Genomic DNA, 19,730 nt, shown 5'->3' on the forward strand with positions numbered 1-19,730 from the left:
TTCATGGCTCTTTTATTTCCTATGAAAATAAAGGAGGAATGTCGCTGTGACTTTCCAATGACAACATCCTTCACGTTGCTTGAATCCCACTTTCAGGAAGGCACTTGCTATAGGACCTATATTTATTTTTGAATTCTCCATTTGCTTTTACAGACACAGGAAACAAAAGTCTGCACAAGCCTCAAAAGAATTCTTTCCAGAATCCTGTAGAAAAGAACCCTGAACCACTCCCCTCCTGAATTTAATGGATTATCCTAAAATGAGCAAGGCCACCATTACTAGTTAATATTTTTAAGCACATAATTGTCTTTCATAGGATGGCCCACACTCTCCCAATAAAAGCTGTTTTATTACAGGTGACTAAAAAATTGCCTGTTCAGTTTCTGATTTCAAACCTGTACTTCTATTTTTGAACAGCAAAATTATACAGAGAGCCCTACATACCGTAAAACCTTGGCTCTTAAAGGATTCACGACCTACCTCTTCCATTTTCAAAATAATCTCCATTCCAGTACTTTGGCATAGACTCCCAATAATAAGTACTGTCTTAATTAGACCTTCCAATCCCTAATCCCTAAATCCTTACAAGTCTGCAAGCATAAATCCCAAAACCACTGTAGCTTACACAGCCACACGCCCCCTTTAAAAAGGGCTGCACATCTGTAATGACATTGTATTGCTTTTTCTTTCATTTTTTTTTTAAATTAAGCATTTGGAAGAGTTCTCCCTGTGGGTTGTTATTTTATGGGGGAAAAAAAAGGAGATCAAAGGTGATGAGGTACTGCAATGAGGAAACCGGCTCTGAGGATATTTACCAATGGATGTCAAGTGCCACTGGCTAGCAGAGAAAATGAAGGGGGCCCTCAGTTTTCTACCAAGCACAATGACCCCCAGAAGTGACTCTGAAAGCGAGAGAGGGCTTCTTCTGTGGTGCAAGAGCTCTACAGTTAACCCATCCTCTCTCCCACAGCCCAGGAGTGGGGACTCAAAAGAGGCAGCCTTTTGATATGAAGATTACACAGGGCAGCATCTTTCAGGGAGACAAAGAGATCAGACCCCACACACAGCGCACAGGGCGAGTCTCTACGGGGCCTGAAAGCCTGGGGTCTTGGTTCCCAGGAGGAAGAGTCTGACTTTGGTCCAGCCTACACTGCTCATCTCCGGGGCAGCCCACAGCCGCAACCTGACGACCCCAGACAGACCCAAGAGCCCACACTGAAGCAAGAAATTCTCCGCCCTGCAACTATTTACACACTTTCCCTTTCTCCTGCCACTTCTCCCAGGGCCCTCCCAGGGTGAACTGAGGGCACCATTAGCAACTAACTGAGAGACTGAAACGTAACCCACTCCGTGGCCTCTGATTTCGGCAGGATCAGTGCAAACAGCGGAGTTTTCAATCCCGTCCCAGAGCGCTTTTAAGCTCTTACTTACTTTGCACTTTAGACATTCATGAATAATCTTCTTCCACCCCTCCCCCATTAAATAATAATAATAGAAACTCTTTCAAAATGGCTCCAAGTTCATGTTGAGAAAGTGAGTTGAAAACCTCTGCCCTTCTAATGAAACAAGAGAGCTTCATTCAAACAACCCAATCGAAAATCGGGCGGAAGACCTAAACAGACATTTCTTCAAAGAAGAGAGTTTCATTCAATTGAACTTAAATTTCATCATCTGAAAAACAGCAGACCCTAAACCTTCTATAGCTCCCGGGTCCCAAGAATAAAATTCAAACTTCAGAGCCTTCAGAGCCCTCCAGGTTGGTGGCTGAGCCACCTCTCCAGCCTGGAGCTTCCTGTGTCCCCAGACATCGCTCTCCTTCCCACCCCACCCTGGCTCTGGCAGGTACCCTCACCTGAAGTGTCTGTTCTCTCCTCTGAAATCCCCCCAGTAGGGCTTCCCTGGTGGCGCAGTGGTTGAGAGTCCGCCTGCCGATGCAGGGGACACGGGATCGTGCCCCAGTCCGGGAGGATCCCACATGCCGCGGAGCGGCTGGGCCCGTGAGCCATGGCCGCTGAGCCTGTGCATCCGGAGCCTGTGCTCCACAATGGGAGAGGCCACAACAGTGAGAGGCCCGCATACCGCAAAAAACAAAACAAAACAAAAAAATCCCCCCAGCAAACCTCCACTCATCCTTCAGGACCCAGTGCAAAAATATCATCTCTCCTGTGAAGTCTTCCTCAACACTCCTCTCTAAATCAATCACCCCTCCCTTCCTCAGCTGTTTCTCTCTCTCTTGGTAACCCCACTCACATGTGGCCCCATTAGACAGTTAATCACGTGTGCTTCTCTCCACCTCGATAGAATAACTCTTCCTTGGACCAGCCTCTGCATGCAAACGTCTGCTTCAGAACCCATTTTAAACCCAATTTAAGCAGTTCCCTGAACCCCTGAGTTTCCACTACTTCATCTGTAGAATGAAGTTGACAGACTCTCTCTCTAGGTTACAGAGTTTGTTAGGCTCTCATTAGGAGAGTCAAGCTTCAGATGGCGACTGATTCGCTAACAAGACTTTGAATATGCCTTAGAGGCCTGAAATTACTTCAGCTATACATATGCGACTCCACAACGTATATCTCTTATTTAACACCTAGAGTCCTAAGAGAATCAATAGTCTTCCCAAAGGGTACAGCTTAAACCCAGGAAGGAAAACATCCCCTTAAAAAAGGGGGGAAGGGGCAAAAAAAAGAGAGAAAAAAGTAAACAAAAAACTTAAATCCAATGCATAGAAAGTTCTCCAACACTTCAGAGCTGCACTATTCAGTATGGAGTACTTGAAATGTGGTGAATCTGAATTGAGATGTGCTGTAAATGTAAAGTATACACTGAGTTTCTGAAGACTTGGTACAAAAAAAGAAATGCAAAATATCTCAATAATTTTTAATACGTATTGCCTCTTAAAATGATACTACTTTATTGTTTGTTTATGGCTGCGTTGGGTCTTCATTGCTGTGTGCGGGCTTTCTCTAGTTGCGGCAAGCAGGGGCTACTCTTCATTGCGGTGTGTGGGCTTCTCATTGCGGTGGCTTCTCATTCTGGTGGCTTCCCTTGCTGTGGAGCATGGGCTCTAGAGCGCAGGCTCAGTAGTCATGGTGCGCGGGCTTGGTTGCTCAGCGGTACGTGGGGTCTTCCCAGACCAGCGATCGATCCAGTGTCCCCTGCACTGGCGGGCGGATTCCTAACCACTGCGCCACCAGGGAAGTCCCAGTACTACTTTAGATATTAATTTCACCTGTTACTTCTTACATTCTTCATGCAACTACTAGAAAGTTTAGAGTGACATATGCAGCTAACAGCATCTTCTACTGGGCAGCGCTGCCCTAGCAGGGTACTCCGAGCTGAATCTGCAGATCCCGGCACACACTGCTTACAGCGTTATTACAACCGTAACTTCGAGAATTGGTCACTTTTTGGCTGTGTCGACATCTAACCAGGGTGTTAAGTGATTTGCTCTTTGCTCCCTTACCTGGCAGCTCATTGTAGAATCAAACTGGAGATCAAATCAGCAGTGAAATTGCTGAAAATTCCATACCTGCCATCCCAATAAGGGATTTTCTTCTTGGCCACCAATTACTATCAATGTATTCGTCCTTTCAATCAATATTTACTAAGTGACTACTGCTATGGTCTAAATGTTTGTGTCCCCCCAAAATTCATACTGTGAAAACCTAATGCCCGGGCTTCCCTGGTGGCACGGTGGTTGAGAGTCCACCTGCCGATGCAGGGGACACGGGTTTGTGCCCTGGTCCGGGAGGATCCCACGTGCCGCGGAGCGGCTGGGCCCGTGAGCCATGGCCGCTGAGCCTGCGCGTCCGGAGCCTGTGCTCCGCAACAGGAGGGGCCACAGCAGTGAGAGGCCCGCGTACCGCAAAGAAGAAGAAAAAAAAAAACCCTAATGCCCAAGGTGATAATATTAGGAGGTGTGGCCTTTAGGAGGTGGTTAGGTCATGAAGGCAGAGCTCTCATGAATGGGATTAGTGCCCTTCAAAAAGAGTCCCCAGACTGCTCCCTCACCCCTTCCACCCTGTGGAGATACAATCAGAGGTCAAATGTCTGTTGTTTATAAGCCACCCAGTCAGTGGGATTTTCTTGAAGCAGCCCAAACAGAGTAAGACAACTACTATTACACAGGCTCTATTCTAGGTGCTGGGATACTGTGGCACACAAGGCATGGCCTGCTCTTGACGAGCCAATAAACCAGCGCACGTAATGACAGAGGTGTGCACATAGGAAGTACCCTGGGACACAGGGGAAGGACACCCATCTGCTTACCTGGCCAAGAGGAGATGGATGTTGGTTTCACACAGGAGGTAACATATGAACTGGAATTTTACCTCAAGACACAACCAAGTTGTAGAGAGGTGAGTGTCGTCTGAACACAGGTGATAGCACTGGCCCCAAGAGGGCATGTGCTCACCCAGAATAGAGTGTAGGTAAGAAGAGAAGGGGCGGGCTTCCCTGGTGGCGCAGTGGTTGAGAGTCCGTCTGCCAATGCAGAGGACACGGGTTCGTGCCCCAGTCCGGAGAAATCCCACATGCCGCGGAGCGACTGGGCCCGTGAGCCATGGCCGCTGAGCCTGCGCGTCCGGAGCCTGTGCTCCGCAACGGGAGAGGCCACAACAGTGAGAGGCCCGTGTACCGCAAAAAAAAAAAAAAAAAGAAGAGAAGGGGCTATCACTGAATGCCCCACAGAGGATCTACAGCTGTGCTTAAGGCCCTTATAAAATAATTATTTCTTGACCTAATTAGCTAAAACCAAGAACATGTAGATGAGATACACTGGTGAGGTGAAGAGAATAGTCTCCAGGGTCAGTTAGACCTAAGCCAGGATCTTGTCCCAACTTTCCAGCTCTATGACCTCAGGCAAGCTTCTTAACCTCTCAAAGCCTCAGTTTCCTCATCTGTACAATGGGATTGGTAAACACCCATCTCACCAGGTTGTGGCGAAGAGTAAATGGGATTTTCCAAGTACAGCAGTTGGCATACTGTCTGATACATAGTATCACTAAGTGATCATCTCATTAGTGTTATTTTTAGTAAAGAATCCGCAACATATGGAATCTAAATAAGGATTTCCCAACTACTGATATTTTGGGCTGGAGCATTCCTTGTGGGAGGCTGTGCTGTGTGTTCTAGGACATTTAGCAGCATCCCTGGCCTCTACCCACTAGATGCCAGTAGGACCCACCTCCCCAGCTGTGACAACCAAACTGTCTCCAGACACTGCCGAAATGTCCCTGCACTGAGGAGGAGAAGCGAGCAAAATTGTCCCCGGTTGAGAACCACTGGTCTGAATCAGTTAGATGAGGTGGGAAGTTCATCCGGAGGGCCATGTGCTTAAAAAGATAACGTTCTGGGCTTCCCTGGTGGCGCAGTGGTTGAGAGTCCGCCTGCTGATGCAGGGGACGCGGGTTCATGCCCCGGTCCGGGAAGATCCCACGTGCCACACAGCGGCTGGGCCCGTGGGCCATGGCCGCTGAGCCTGCGCGTCCGGAGCCTGTGCTCCGCAACGGAAGAGGCCACAGCAGTGGGAGGCCCGCATACGGCAAAAAAAAAAAAGATAAAGTTCTTATAAAGACCTGGGAGCACTGACAGACGCCCACCCTCCCTAAGCCCAGCAGGAACGGTCTGAGGGGCCAGAGGTGGAGCGGAAGAGCCTCAGGTAGGCCCTTTGTCTCAGGCTGAAGAACCCTGGGCCTCGCGCAAATCAGGATTACAGTCTTTCGACTAAATTTCAGTACCTGCTCTGGTGATGACGGGCAGAAATGGGCCTCTGCCCCTGCTACGAGTGCCAGCCAGCAGAGGAAGCCCCACCAGGCCTGCAGTTAAGAGGGGGGGCGGTGACTGGCCCCTGTGCAAGAAGAACTCAGAAAGTCCTCCTCCGCATACCACAGGCTCGAACGTGGAGACCAAAGCCAGTCGGTCCCGGCCTGTGCAACGCACCCAACCACGGTTCCTGTAAGGGCTGCCATTCCTCAATGGCTATTCTTCGGAAATGACTTTCATCCTCCTCAGAGTTCCGCTGCAGAAATGGCACTGACAGGTGCCCTGTGTTGTATTTTTTCAAGTGCCACTTCTTAAAGCTAACGGGAACCTGAGGGGTAATTTATGTGCATAACGGGGGTGGGGGAAGCTACGGCCTTTGCATTCAGCATGGAACTGCAAGCTGATTTTTCACCAGATAAACTCAGCTTTTGCAAAACACTACACAGAGGCACAGCGAAGCTTTGGCCTTGGAATGGGAGGTCCGACACCACAGCAGACGGAGGGTCAGGGCCTCCAGAAAGACAATATCACAGGAGTCTAGACGGGGGACCCTTTCGGTAAGCCTCACAGGGCAGGTCACACCTACGGAACGGACAAACATTAAAACATTGGCTCAAGGTTCCAGCAGAATGAAACACAACAGCGGTGTTGTCAACACAAAGATTAAAACCTTAGAATGAGGAAACACAGTGCATTTATTTGAACAATATGCATACACTGCTTCTGCGTCCATTTTCAATGTATTTTCACATCTCATTTCTCATTTAATCCTCAGCACCACCACGGAAGAGAGATAATATTACTACCTTCCCTTGGCAAAGGAGGAGAGCAAATCTCTTGCGTTTGTGACTTGTATTCAATCAATTATTAAGCCCCTACAATGAGCCGGGCACCCTCCCAAGTCATCGAGTGTGGCCAGGTACTACACCAGATGTCGCTGAAGCGTATAGGGTCTTGAGGTATTTCTCCAGGAGGAGTGTCATTGGCCCTTGGTTAGGATGACTATCTATCTGATGGGCACAAAGAACCCACCCTGTGCGAGATGTCTAGCATCCTTGGCCCTGCCCACTAAATTGATGTCCTCAATCCTTGGGACAAACAAGCACGGCGAGACACATTTCCAAATGTGGGGGCCAGCAGGGAGCCCCCAGCTGAGAGCCCCTACTAGACATTCAGAGCACCAGTCAGACAGCCATGGTTTAACTCTCGTGTCATCAGTTCCTCTCTGTGTGACCTCAGTCGCCCCACCTCGCCTTGTAAAATGGTGATTATAATAGGTGAACCTTGTAAGATTCCTGTAAGGAATAATACATGTTAAGCACCTGACCCATGTCAGCCTCCAGGAAATAATACCCAATAAATATCTGAATTTCTTTATCAGCTCATCCCCCTTATACCCTCATCTCCTTCTATCTTAAAACCCCCTTCTCAGGGAGCCTTCCCTGACCCCTCCATCTAAAAGTGCAGTCCCACTCCCGGGGAAGATGGCGGAAGAGTAGGAGGCGGAGATCACCTTCCTCCCCACAGATACACCAGAAATACAGCTACACGTGGAACAACTCCTACAGAACACCTACTGAACGCTGGCAGAAGACCTCAGACCTCCCAAAAGAACAGACGCCCTCCGGCGACCTACACGCAGAGGCGGGGCCAAATCCAAAGCTGAGACCCGGGAGCTGTGAGAACAAAGAACAGAAAGGGAAATCTCTCCCAGCAGCCTCAGAAGCAGCAGATTAAAGCTCCACAATCAACTTCATGTACCCTGCATCTGTGGAATACATGAATAGACAACGAATCATCCCAAATTGAGGAGCCAGGAGTCAGTGCTGTGCCTCTGAGGTGGGAGAGCCAACTTCAGGACACTGGTCCACAAGAGACCTCCCAGCTCCACATAATATCAAACGGCGAAAATCTTCCAGAGATCTCCATCTCCACACCAGCACCCAGCTTCACTCAACGACCAGCAAGCTACAGTGCTGGACACCCTATGCCAAACAACTAGCAAGACAGGAACACAACGCCACCCATTAGCAGAGAGGCTGCCTAAAATCATAAAAAGTCCACAGACACCCCAAAACACACCATCAGACGTGGACCTGCCCACCAGAAAGACAAGATCCAGCCTCATCCACCAGAACACAGGCACTAGTCCCCTCCACCAGGAAGCCTACACAACCCACTGAACCAACCTTAGTCAATGGGGACAGACACCAAAAACAAAGGGAACTACGAACCTGCAGCCTGCAAAAAGGAGACCCCAAACACAGTAAGATAAGCTAAATGAGAAGACAGAGAAACACACAGCAGGAGAAGGAGCAAGATAAAAACCTACCAGACCTAAAAATGCAGTCCCCTCACTGCCTCCATTTCACATCCTCCTTCCCGGCTTTATTTTTTCTCTGCAGCACTTGTCACCATCAAACATACTCTATGGTTTAAACATGCATTTGTTTATGTCTCCATCCACTGAAGGTACCATGAGGACATGAACCATGTCTGTCTGGGTCCCTGCTGTATGTCCAGCACCAAGCACAGAGCCTAACTCTTAACAAGCATTCAACAAAAATATCTTGAGTGATGTCGAATGGATACAGTGGATAGCCAGGGCCTGAACGCTGGTCCTGGGCCGCAAATTCTGTGCTTTTTTTCACCATAGTGAACGATCATGAACAACAGTATTGAAGGTAAAATATGTCAACCATTAAGAAATGTAAAGTGTTACAACACTACCTTAGAGGGGCCTTTGTGTTTTCCCTCTTCTGGGATCCTGTGAAGTTAACAGTTTCTAACAGAAACCCATCCACCAGCCTACTGCACTGGCGTTGCCTTTGTGGGGTTTTTTTCACAAGGCTTTTTTTTTTTTTTTTTTTTTTTTTTTGCTGTACGCGGGCCTCTCACTGTTGTGGCCTCTCCCGTTGCGGAGCACAGACTCCGGACGTGCAGGCTCAGCCATGGCTCACGGGCCCAGCCGCTCCGCGGCATGTGGGATCTTCCCGGACTGGGGCACGAACCCGTGTCCCCTGCATTGGCAGGCGGACTCTCAACCACTCTCTTCCACACCAGGGAAGCCCCACAAGGCTTTTAAGATAAGCATTCAAGCCAGAGATTGATCAGGATTTCAATGCTTACATTACCGAGTTTCTTTATTTCTATCCATACCTATCTGAGTGGGACCTGAACTCCAGTGATATTAGAAATATCATTCCTGCCCATACTATGTATCCAAAGCCAAACTCGGACTCACCACTGCCAGAACGAGCTCCGGGTAAACACTACTTTTACCCAAACTTGACTGTGGCAGGTCTGACAAGCAGCAACTATATTCAAGACCAGTTTGCACCTGGGGTCCCAAAGTCCAGTGGACATTCGATCTAGCACAAAGGGGCCTGGGAAGGAAACATCAGGCCTTCCATTTTCATTGACTCTAGAAAAAGAAATTTTATGTTAAAACTATGAATTCATGTTAAATACTAATCGAAACAAACACCCCCATCTAACCTGTCATACCAAGTTACACGCCATTTATGACACTCAGGCATTCTGAGGAGGGAGAAGGAGGAAGGACAAAGGAACTCAGTCACTCCACTGCTCTCAGCATATTCTGATGGATCACCAGGTACAACTGAATCGTAAGTAGATTTACCGATTATATTACCTACTTTCACCTAAACTAATCCTCATAAAACGGAATAGAGGCTTAAAGAGATCCCAGTCAAGAAGCTACAGCCTGGGCTTCCCTGGTGGCGCAGTGGTTGAGAATCCGCCTGCCAATGCAGGGGGACACGGGTTCGAGCCCTGGTCCGGGAAGATCCCACATGCTGCGGAGCAACTAAGCCCGTGCACCACAGCTACTGAGCCTGCGCGTCTGGAGCCTGTGCTCCGCAACAAGAGAGGCCGCCACAGTGAGAGGCCCGCGCACCGCAATGAAGAGTGGTCCCCGCTTGCCACAACTGGAGAAAGCCCTCGCACAGAAACGAAGCCCCAACACAGCCAAAAATAAATAAATTAATTAAAAAAAAAAAAAATTTAAAAAAAAAAAAAAAAAAAAGAAGCTACAGCCTGGAGGGTGTTCCCTGGCAGTCCAGTGGTTAGGACGCGGTGCTTTCACTGCCGGGGCGCAGGTTCAATCCCTGATCAAGGAACTAAGATCCCGCAAGCCGCTTGGCGTGGCCAAATTAAAAAAGAAAGAAAGAAAGAAAGAAAGAAACTACAGCTTGGAGATAATACTCATAATGCACGCACACAGGAAAATGGCATTCCTCTCCCTCCCAGAGTCTTGTACGCCATATCACAAGGCAAAACGGATGAGAGACTTGGAGTTGACCAGGAGTTAGACTCCCAGATGGTAATGAACATGTGGATTTACGATCACTATGGTTAGAAACTTAGAAATATCCTTATCCTACCTATTTAGATAATGGGAGTGATATGTATACACTTGCTATAAACAAAATATGTGGGGGATGGCTACTCACATACGTTTTACCAATAGGGTGTGGTGAGTACTTTGGATGTCGGCTCACCATCCATTCCACCCCCTTCCAGAAGGTCTTTCTATACCACAGAGGCTACTGATTTTAAAGCTGTGTTTCCCAGGCTTCCTTGTAGCTAGGGTTCTGAATGTGTTTGACTCCCCCAGATAGAAGCACTCACTTCCGATTTAGAAAGAGGCCATGAGTAAGAGGCCACCTTCCTGCCTTTTGGGTTGCTTCCACCCTCCCGGTGACGGGGATGTGAGGGTTTTTTCTGCAACAGCATGGAAGGGACCATTCTCTGGCTTTCTGGGTGTCGAGAGGTGGCTGCAGTGGAGAAGCATCCCGATTCTGGAATTGAGATTTCTGATCCCAGGTTCTCAGTGTCATGAGTTTGTTCTTGGATTCAGTAGTTCCAGAGACGGTCTCAGAGGTGGTGGCACACTTAGTGGGTCAGTTTTTTTGAGCAGCCATATGCCAATATATGTTTGCCTATATGTTATTACATATACTACTACTATTAGCTGAGACTCATTCACGGAGGTCCAGCCGACAGCCCTATGTCTCCAGCCTTCCCAACGATTTGGGAAGGACCAGATTCCCTCCATTAAATACTTTTCTGCTTAAAATACCTAGACCGCTTTCTAGTTCCTGCCCCGAAGCCTGACTGAATCCTAGCAAACCAGGAGCCAAGAGGTTTGGGAGACAAATAAAATAGACCGCACCAGAAGCTATTTGGATACAGCAAACCAACCTGGCTCTTCCCTCTGGGCCGTACGCATATTGGTCAGGTGGGCAAGGGGGCAGAAGAGACGTCTTTGCCAATCACTTATTTACTCTTTAAATGTTTCCTAAGCACGTCTGGGCCAACCTTAGAGGCTATAAAGAGGAACCTGGTAGAGGTTCCTCAAAATGTGAAGATGTACAGGTAAACAAACAACTACCACCCATTTCTAAAAGGGCTGGAGAAGAGAAATGACGAAGGCCATGGGAGTTCAGTGGCCTGGAAAGAAAGTGAAAATCCACATTGGTGACATTTTCCTCAAGAAACATCACGATGTCTATTTCTCTGTGAACTTCCAGGTTTGAGCTCCACATTAAATAACTCACTCCCCCACATCCCCATTCTGACTCTTACCAACCTCATCAGTTAACCAGAGAGAGATGCAAGCCCTGCAAGCCCTGAGGCTCTGAAAATAGGTGCAAATTTCCCAGGCACAGCAGAAAAGACTCAGAGGCCTGCATGCCAGCAAAGCCTGTATGACGCAGGTGATCAGGGCTAATCGGGTACCTCCAGGCCCTCACTTGCAGCCTGAGTGCCATTTTTCATCACCTTACTGGGGTTATGGAGTGCACCATGGTTTACAAAAAGTACTTTCACAATTTACGGAGGTGGGTCCGAAGCCATCAACTGTAAGACACTGCCACTTTATGTTCCTCCGAGAAAAAAAAAGGCTCTCCATTAAAGGTCAGCACAGTACTAAGATACTATCAATTACAACACATCAAATTTCATAAAAAGGAAAACGTGGGGAAAAAATGAGTGTTTCAGAATTGATAAAACATAATAATTCATAGGGTTAGGCAGAGAGGGGAATGCCCACACTAAGACCTGGGTCTTTCACTCCCAAATCATCAATCCATTCAATCTCTACTTTTCCTGAATGCTTCCACAAGTCAGGGGCTGTTGATGGCCGTTCTTATCTATGAATGCTGTGGATCACACCCTGAACATTTTGAGAATTTCCCAACACAAGCTCAGTTAAAATTCCTGTCAAATCTTTTTTTTTTTCTGATTTGTACATTACTGCTTTAAAAAATTGACAATGGGGTGGTCTAGTTTGGGGGGGGCAGTGGAGGGGAAGTGGGATTTACATGGTAACCACTTCACCCAAGTGCACCCAAGGGCTGCTGAAGATAAACACCAAAGCGCACACAAGAGGCCTCGGCTTGTCCACCCCTGTTGTGCCCCCTCCCCCAAGAATCCTCGGCCCAAACTCTCCCAGGGCTTCCCATGCTGTTCCCAGTCACGGCCAAGGCCAAGGCCCACACAGTCTCTCTCCACCTCCTAGTCTTAGCTCCTTCCTCCCTCTGCTCCAGACACTCAGGGCTGCCTGTCAGGCCCGGTTCTGCCACAGGGAACAGACCTGTGCTGCTCTCTGCCCAGAACATTCTGCCTGGGACTGGGTGGACATGTGGCCAGCTCCTTCACTTCCTCCCCGTCTCTGTGGTCCAGTCGTCGTGTCAGCGACATCCCGTAACGACCTCTGTATTAAATTGCAAACCTGGCCTCTTACATCCCTCATTCACCTCCCCTGCTTTGTTTTTCTCTCTTCACGCCATCTGACGTGGCACCTATGTGACTTCTGCGTTTCCTTAAAGCCTGCCTATCCCACTAGAATGTAAGTTTCATGAGGGCAAAAATAATGTTTCATTGTATCCCCAGTGCCTAGAACTATACCCCACACAGAGTAGAGGAAACAGAGAGAGAAAGAAGGAGCAACTCCACTCCCACTTTCTGATCAATCACATCTGGTGTGAGATGTATCAAATTACAAATTCCAGGAATTTTTAATGGACAGATCAGATTATTCAATGATCGCAGAGGCAGAACTGCCTCCCTCTTCACCTGTGATAAAGATGGAGTCTCAAAAGTCAAGGGAAGAAAAACTAAAGAGTGAAAATGAGTATGTAAAACAACTTCTGTTTTGTCTCAGACTCTGACCTTACAAGCAGGCGTGACTTTCATGAAAGTCCTTCCACTCACCGTCCACAGATTAAGAAGAGTTTTGTCCTTTTGGTGGATTTGAGAAGGGAAAGGGTGGTACCCATGCTTGTAAGCCTTTGATTTCCTGTTTTTAAATGGCTGTTGCCCACAGAGCTCGTCATAAGCAAAATGACTTTTCACCCAGATAAATACAAACAGCAGCCTCTGCTGGAGGGCGGATTCTCCCACCCCTCACCCATCAGAAATACCCCAGCTGCTCTTCTTCTGGTGCCCAATCACCACTTTTATTTCAGAGGCAATGAAATGAGGACTCCTGGACAGCAGCTATTATTGTGGAAGGAAACTGCCTAAGTGTATCTGTCTTATCTTTGTGCAACTATGAAACTCCCCATTGAGATGCAAACATTTGAACCACCAAGGGGAGACCCCATGCTAGAAACATCTTATCTTTCAGTCATTTAGTGCTGTTTCCAGGATTTAAAATAGTATCATATTTGAGACCTTCTTGACATCTTTTCAAAGGATAAAGATGTCAGATATAAAAGAACAGTCCCTATGAACTGGTATAACTCCAAATTCATTTCATGTATCAGCAAAAAGATTCTTTAAAATTAAATACATGCGGGGGGGGTGGGGGGAAGGCATGATACCAGACTGACATCCTGCAAAGGGGTGGGGATGGAAGGTGAGAGGTATATGCAACTCTATAAATTTAAAAGTTTGTGGTTAAATTTTCTGTCTTTAAACTTAATAACTAGTCACCATAATGACCATAATGATGTATTTGTCTAAAATACATATTATCTATCAAACAAGGTACAAAATCCAGGATGTGATCTCAAATTTTTTTTAATATATATATTCTATAATATACAGAAAAAAAGTACCCATTGCCTCTGGGTCGTAGATTAATGGATGATTGATTTCTTCTGTACTTCCTAAATTTTCTCAAATGAGCACGTATTACGTTTATAATTAAATTAAAATTGTAACACAAGAGCATTTCACATCCAATCTAATCAAGTGAACTACAAAGGGGTAACCCAAGAACTCTTTAAATAAAGGGTATAATCTTTCAATACATTCAAGCAAGGCAAAGAAATCCCAGGCGACAGTGAAAGTAAACATATCGCAAAAGGAAAAAAAAAGAGAGAGAGAGGAAGAGCAAGAGAGAAAAAAAGGCTTTCTCCGCAGGTTTCTCTCCTATGAACAGGAGCTTTCAAACAAAACCACAACCCTATGGAGTAACACAGAGGGAAGGTTCAGAGGAGCTGTCTTCGCAAATGCAGCCTGGCGGCCTCTCAGCTCTGCCTGGCCCGACACAGCTCCGTCAGAGGCCAGCCATCTGGGGCAGGTATGGTCTCGGCAGGTATGCGAGCCATGTCAATGCTCAGGAGGCACTTTCACAGGACATGATCGCTGATGGACTCAAACCTGTGCAGAAACCACAGGCATGGAGCTCCATTCTCACCAACATCAGGAGCGGTTCACGCCCACAGAAGGTGTCCCCTGCAGATGGGTTTCTATAGGTCAGTGGCTAAATGAGGCCAAGCCTCCCCGCTACCCAGGACACCCAAGCAGTGTCTCACTGCCTCACACTTCAGGGCAGCAAATCTAGGCCATGGGGAATGCTCCTGTCTGGTGCATGATGAGCTTAAACCTGATCCATGACTCAGGGGATCTCAGAGGCCAGGAGGGCAGAGAAGTGTCCAGACCTTGTCCCCTGTGTTCCACACCCCTCCTAGAGAGCCAGACTTACTCACTAGGTATTCTTGGCAAGGTTTAATGTAACCTTCCCAGAAACTGGAGAAGCAGGTCTCCTAGAGTCTAGCCACTTCATGCATTCACCCAGCAAATATTTTATTGAGAAACTACTATGTACTAGGCACTGTGCCAAACGCTGGGGTTAGAATGGGGCCTAAAACCCAGTCCCTGCCCTAAGACTATTAACTCAGAGTGTCAAAGCTCTAAAGAAAACTGCCTTTACTGACAAGGCCCACTTCTGCTGAACCCTCCAACCAAATTAAAGATCAATTACTCAAGTTTATATATTAGAAAAGTACAAAAGACAATGAACCCTAGATTAGAATTAGAGGGAGAGACAGCCAGCGCCCCCCTGCCAGCTGTCTCCTTTTATTCTTTCGCTCCCTCCTCACACATTCCAGGTATTCTCTAGCCATCAACGAAGCCAGGAATCCATTTCTTTTTTGAATACTACTTTTCTATTTCAGATAGAAATAGAAATAGCCCTCCTGCCAGAGGGCTCCAAATTTTTAGCAACACAATCTGTGCCATGCTGTGGTCCCTTCTGCCTCTCTCTGGGTGATCTGGAGAAACAGAAACTGCAGAGCCAGGCTAAAGGATCAGCTATCATTACTCTAAATCCTTCGGAGAAGCAAAGATCAGCTAACTTTTAAGGAAATTCAAAGCGGTAGGAAAAAGATATAGCATCAGCTGTCATCAACAGTGTAGTTTAATAAAATGGGGGGGAGGTAAATGTTCAATACGAATTTCAAAGCATATTTTTATGTCCCATTGACATTGACATGGAGTTTTCATGGAACCATATGTAATTCAAAATAAGGAAGACCTTTCCGGACTTCCCTGGCGGTCCCGTGGTTAATATTCCACGCTTCCACTGCAGGGGGCGTAGGTTCGATTCCCTGGTTGGGGAACTAGGGGAACTAAGATCCCACACGCCTGTCACGTGGCCAAAAAAAAAGAATAAGGAAGACCTTTCAATTGAATTACCTTCAGTTCTACATTCAATAGAATGTATTGAAAGTAGTCTTTGCTATGGACTGGGGGAAAGTATCAGAAGAGCATGTTCATATAGACACAAATAATCAACAAATGCTGTTTGAGGAGGAAGTGGGACCAGGAAGGGAAGCCAAGGTTGAGAACAGAGGATCAAAGACAGAGGATCCTTATCGGCACAGCCTTGGAAAAGGTTCTGTCCCTGGTTCCAAAAGGCCAGACTGAAGGAGCTAACACCAGTGCTTTCAACTTAATGTTCCAACTTGAGCTGGAAAGTTTCACCAAGTGCAAATTACAAGTTGGAAATTTCTTCCTGGTCTCTCCGGCTAGACAGTTATTTCCTAATTCTCACAGAGGCTAAGAAAAGCCCAGGATGCATGAAAACCATGGATAATAGTAGTCTTTCTAGTTAGTATCTCACCGGACAACTAACAGGTACAGAGAAGTTAAAGTTCATTCCTGCCGGACACTAATATTCATCCCTGTTCCAGGCATTTCTGCAGAGAATTACCTGGCATGTTCGGTCCAGGCAAAACTTTTAAGTGGCCTAAACACATCTGTAGTGTCTAGACCAAACCATTCGGCCCTTTGTTTAAACTGCTGGAGCCCCTGTGTATTTGTACACCACCCAGTCCCCAGCCCCACCCCCCCACCCCCCACCCCCGCCGATCCGCCCCGGGGGAGTCTGGCCCGGGATGGCGTTGTCTGTCTGGTCCTGCCCATCGCAACCATCGCCTGGCGGCCGGCAGGCAAGCCTAGTCCATTTTTAAATTCCCTTAGAAGTTTCACAACCACCGCTTTGGGTGAGGAGACAAACACCGCTGTAGTTTGCTGACATGAAACTAAAAATACCCAGCTGCAAACAAAAGCCACCCTTTTACAAGGCTGGCTTAGTGTCCTGAGGTTACATGTGGTAGTGCCAGGCCATATGACCATATACTTGGCAAAGTGGCCGCCTTAACAACTGCTCCAGGCCCAGCGGGGCAGAGGGGCCATTCTGCCCTGAGCTGTCAAGGAATCCTGCACCGGGCAGCCCTGCCTGTTTGACGCAAAGTGCAGCTTTATGCCGTCGACCCAAATGCAGGCTAGATGAATTCGGGGCTGCGTCTGGGTTAGATACACACTGAAAGGAGAATGCGAGAGGCAAAAAGAAAACACCAACCCCACAGCCCTGGAAGGAAATGTGTTTGCACCTCCCTCCTTGCAATTATAAAAGCAAGTTACTGCCGTGACTATACTGAGAAAGGCAACTCGGAGGCGTGAAAAATGGATCTGGGAGCCGATGTGGCCCAGTGGGGGCCTGCTGGGGGCTAGGGGTGGAGGACCATGGCTCCACGGGGAGACTCCCGTTACCCCGGAAGCTTCTTTGTAAGGTTTTACCTGTTGGGCTCCAGAGCGGAGCTGCGAACCCGGGGCCGCCACGGTCGAGGTCGTCCCTCCCTCCCCAGGTCTCAAACTTTCCTTCGCGCCCCTCGGAAGGGGCAAGCCTTGTCCCTCCCCGAGTCCAGATTTCAGGTGTGGAACTTGTCTAAGCCACCGGGGACTGCGGGGAGGGGGCTCATTCCCACACGGCCCGGCGGGCCCGGGGGGGGGCTCCGGATGCTCGGAACGCAGGAGGTGGGGATGCAACCTGACGGTCAGCCCCGGACCCGGCCAAAGTTTCCTCCCAAACTGCGGTGGCGCGCGCGACCCAGGAGCTCTGAGTCCCCCAGCACAGGGTCGGGAGCGGGGTTGCGGGGAGGGAGCAGGCCCCGGGGCACAAGCCGCAAGGTCTAGGCGGAGCCGGAGCCGAACCCCGGGGCAAACAGCTCGCGCCGGACCCCATCCGCAGCCTGGAAGAGGGGCAGTGCCGGGCACCCAACCTCTCCCTACACCTGCTCAGCGCGGTGCCGAGCCCCGGACACGTGGGAGCCTAGCCCCGGGCTCCCCAGCTCGCGGCGGGGACTAGCAACCTCGCCGGGGCGCGCACCCTTCGCCCCCGGCCCCCCAACCAGGAAGAGGCAGCGCGCTGGGGCGCCGGGCGGCTGGCTCCCGGCGCCTCTTTCATCCTCGGACCTCGGCAGAAGCCGGGAGGGAGTTTCGTTCTCTTCAAACCGACCCTCCACCCTCAGCAGCTTCCCACAACCTCTACCTTGCCCTGCTACCTCGCAGACAGACGGACAAGAGACACAAAGAAGAAAACAAAACAGAACAAAACTACCGCCCCTCGGGTCTCATCCTCCAGCCTGGAGCCGGGAGGACGAAGAAGAGAGAGTACATCCTTCCTCCTCCTCCCCATCCGACTCGGGTATCCGGGCAGACTCGGTCAGCAAGGAACCCCGAGGTGGCCCATAGAGAAGAGGTAAGGTTGGAAGAGGCAGAAACCAGGCGGAGCGAGCGAGGGAGCAAAAGCGCGAGAGAGCAGAAAATATCCAACAAAACCACGCTAACGCGCCCCCTACCTGGGTGCAACATACTTTGGAAATAGAAGATAACCAGGATAAAGGATCCCAAGCAAGTGGCCAGCACCATCCGGCAAATTCTGTTCATCCTCATCACTTCCAGCAGCCCCGGCTTCATGGCTTTGTCCTGGCTGCGGGGACCCGGGCGTCCGGGAGGCGCGCCCGGAGCGCAGGAGCGGGAAACCCGCCGCGCGGAGCGGAGCCCGGGAGGCGCAGGGCAGGGCTGGGCAGGGTTCTCACGGAGGATAGGGTTGGCTTCGCGGCCGCTCTCGGAGCCCCCAGCCCCGGGCAGGGGTGTGGAAGGCGCCGGAGTTGCTCTGGAAGTGCTGAGATGCGTGGACCCGCCGGCTGCGCGCTCTTGCTCCTCCCGCTGCTCCTCCTCGCCTCTCCGCCGCCGCCTCCGCCCCCGCCAGCGGCCGCCGCTGCCTCCTGGCGGGCCAGGCGGCTGGGGGGCGAGCGGTCGTGGTGCCGCCGCCGCTGCCGCTTTTCTGGCCGCTGTGGCTGTCGGACGGGCCCCCTCCCTCCTCTCCAAAGGCTACTTCATTGCGCTCCAAAGATCCACATATTCCGGGGCTGGGTTTTACCAAATGCAACTCACAGCCCCCGGCGAGGGGAGGGCGCCTGCGGAGAGCCGGGCGGAGGGAGGGACCCGAGCGCCGGGGCGGAGCGTCGCGCTCCCCCCGCCCCTACCCGGGATTTGGTCGCGTCCAGCTGTTTCCCGGGGAGCGCGGAGTGCGCGCCGCGCTCCCGCAGGGTCCCAAAAGCCCTCAGTCCCCGCCGGGCCGGCCGCAGTCTGGAGGTTGTGTGTCAGCGTTTCTATGACAAAACCCGGAGGAAAAAAATACGAATAAAATCGCCTCGGTGCTGCCATCCCCTCCTGCCGGCCTGTGAAGAGGGAAGTGGCGGGGTGCGGGTTGGGCACTGGAAGCGCGAAGGGGTCTGGCGGTACGCAATAATTTAAAATCCCTGGGCAGGGTAGCCGGGAAGTTGTCCCCAGCCCCCAGGGAGCGAGTGTGCCCTTTTCCCAAGCCTCAGAATAGGGCGGTTTGGGGGGGGGGTTGTTTTGGTTTTTTTGGTTTTGTTTGTTTGTTTTGTTTTGTTTTTTCTTTCCAACGACAGCCCACCACGAGCGACGTTTTGGAAAGGGATTAAAGACGTCTGACTTCAGGTCAAGGTTAGGAAAACTGCATAATTCTCAGGGGTCAGGAGACAGCTGAGCTTTCCCCGGGATTTATGCAGTCTGACACTCACCCCACCTCAACAGGGCAAAAGGGGTTTGGGGGATTTTCGAAGTCTGATTTCCCAAAGGGTAGAGCTCCCTCCAAATCCTCCAAAGGGCAGAGCCTTAGCAGGGTGGGTGGGAGACGATGCCCCCACTAAGTCACTCCTCCCAGTACAACCAGCTGCTGGAAAAAACCAAGCCCGCCTTAGCGTTGGCAGGTAAATGGAAAGATGGCGTTGCTTTCTTGTATTGAGAGAAGTGATTTAAAAATTCCAGTTCCATGTGTTTAGATTGTTTAGCAGTCACACTGGATGCAGGTAAACAGTGCAGAGATCACTGTCTCACCT

General features: G+C 49.6%; 1 protein-coding gene across 4 annotated transcripts in view; it reads right to left on the minus strand.

The window, feature by feature from the left end:
- The window catches only part of CHST11 (carbohydrate sulfotransferase 11), a 284,611-nt gene extending 265,863 nt beyond the window's left edge, over positions 1 to 18,748 (minus strand). For 2 of the 4 annotated variants that reach the window (XM_081249462.1, XM_081249460.1), the window contains exon 1: positions 18,177 to 18,748. In XM_081249462.1, the coding sequence (XP_081105588.1) occupies positions 18,177 to 18,279 (103 nt within the window). In that variant the 5' untranslated portion in view covers positions 18,280 to 18,748. Of the gene's footprint in view, positions 1 to 18,161 lie in introns of all 4 variants that reach the window. The other 2 variants (XM_081249461.1, XM_081249459.1) reach the window with 1 other exon arrangement.
- Positions 18,749 to 19,730: the final 982 nt, after the last annotated feature.

The sequence above is a fragment of the Mesoplodon bidens genome, assembly GCF_964165515.1.
Source record: "Mesoplodon bidens genome assembly, chromosome: 11".
Lineage (NCBI taxonomy): Eukaryota > Metazoa > Chordata > Mammalia > Artiodactyla > Ziphiidae > Mesoplodon > Mesoplodon bidens.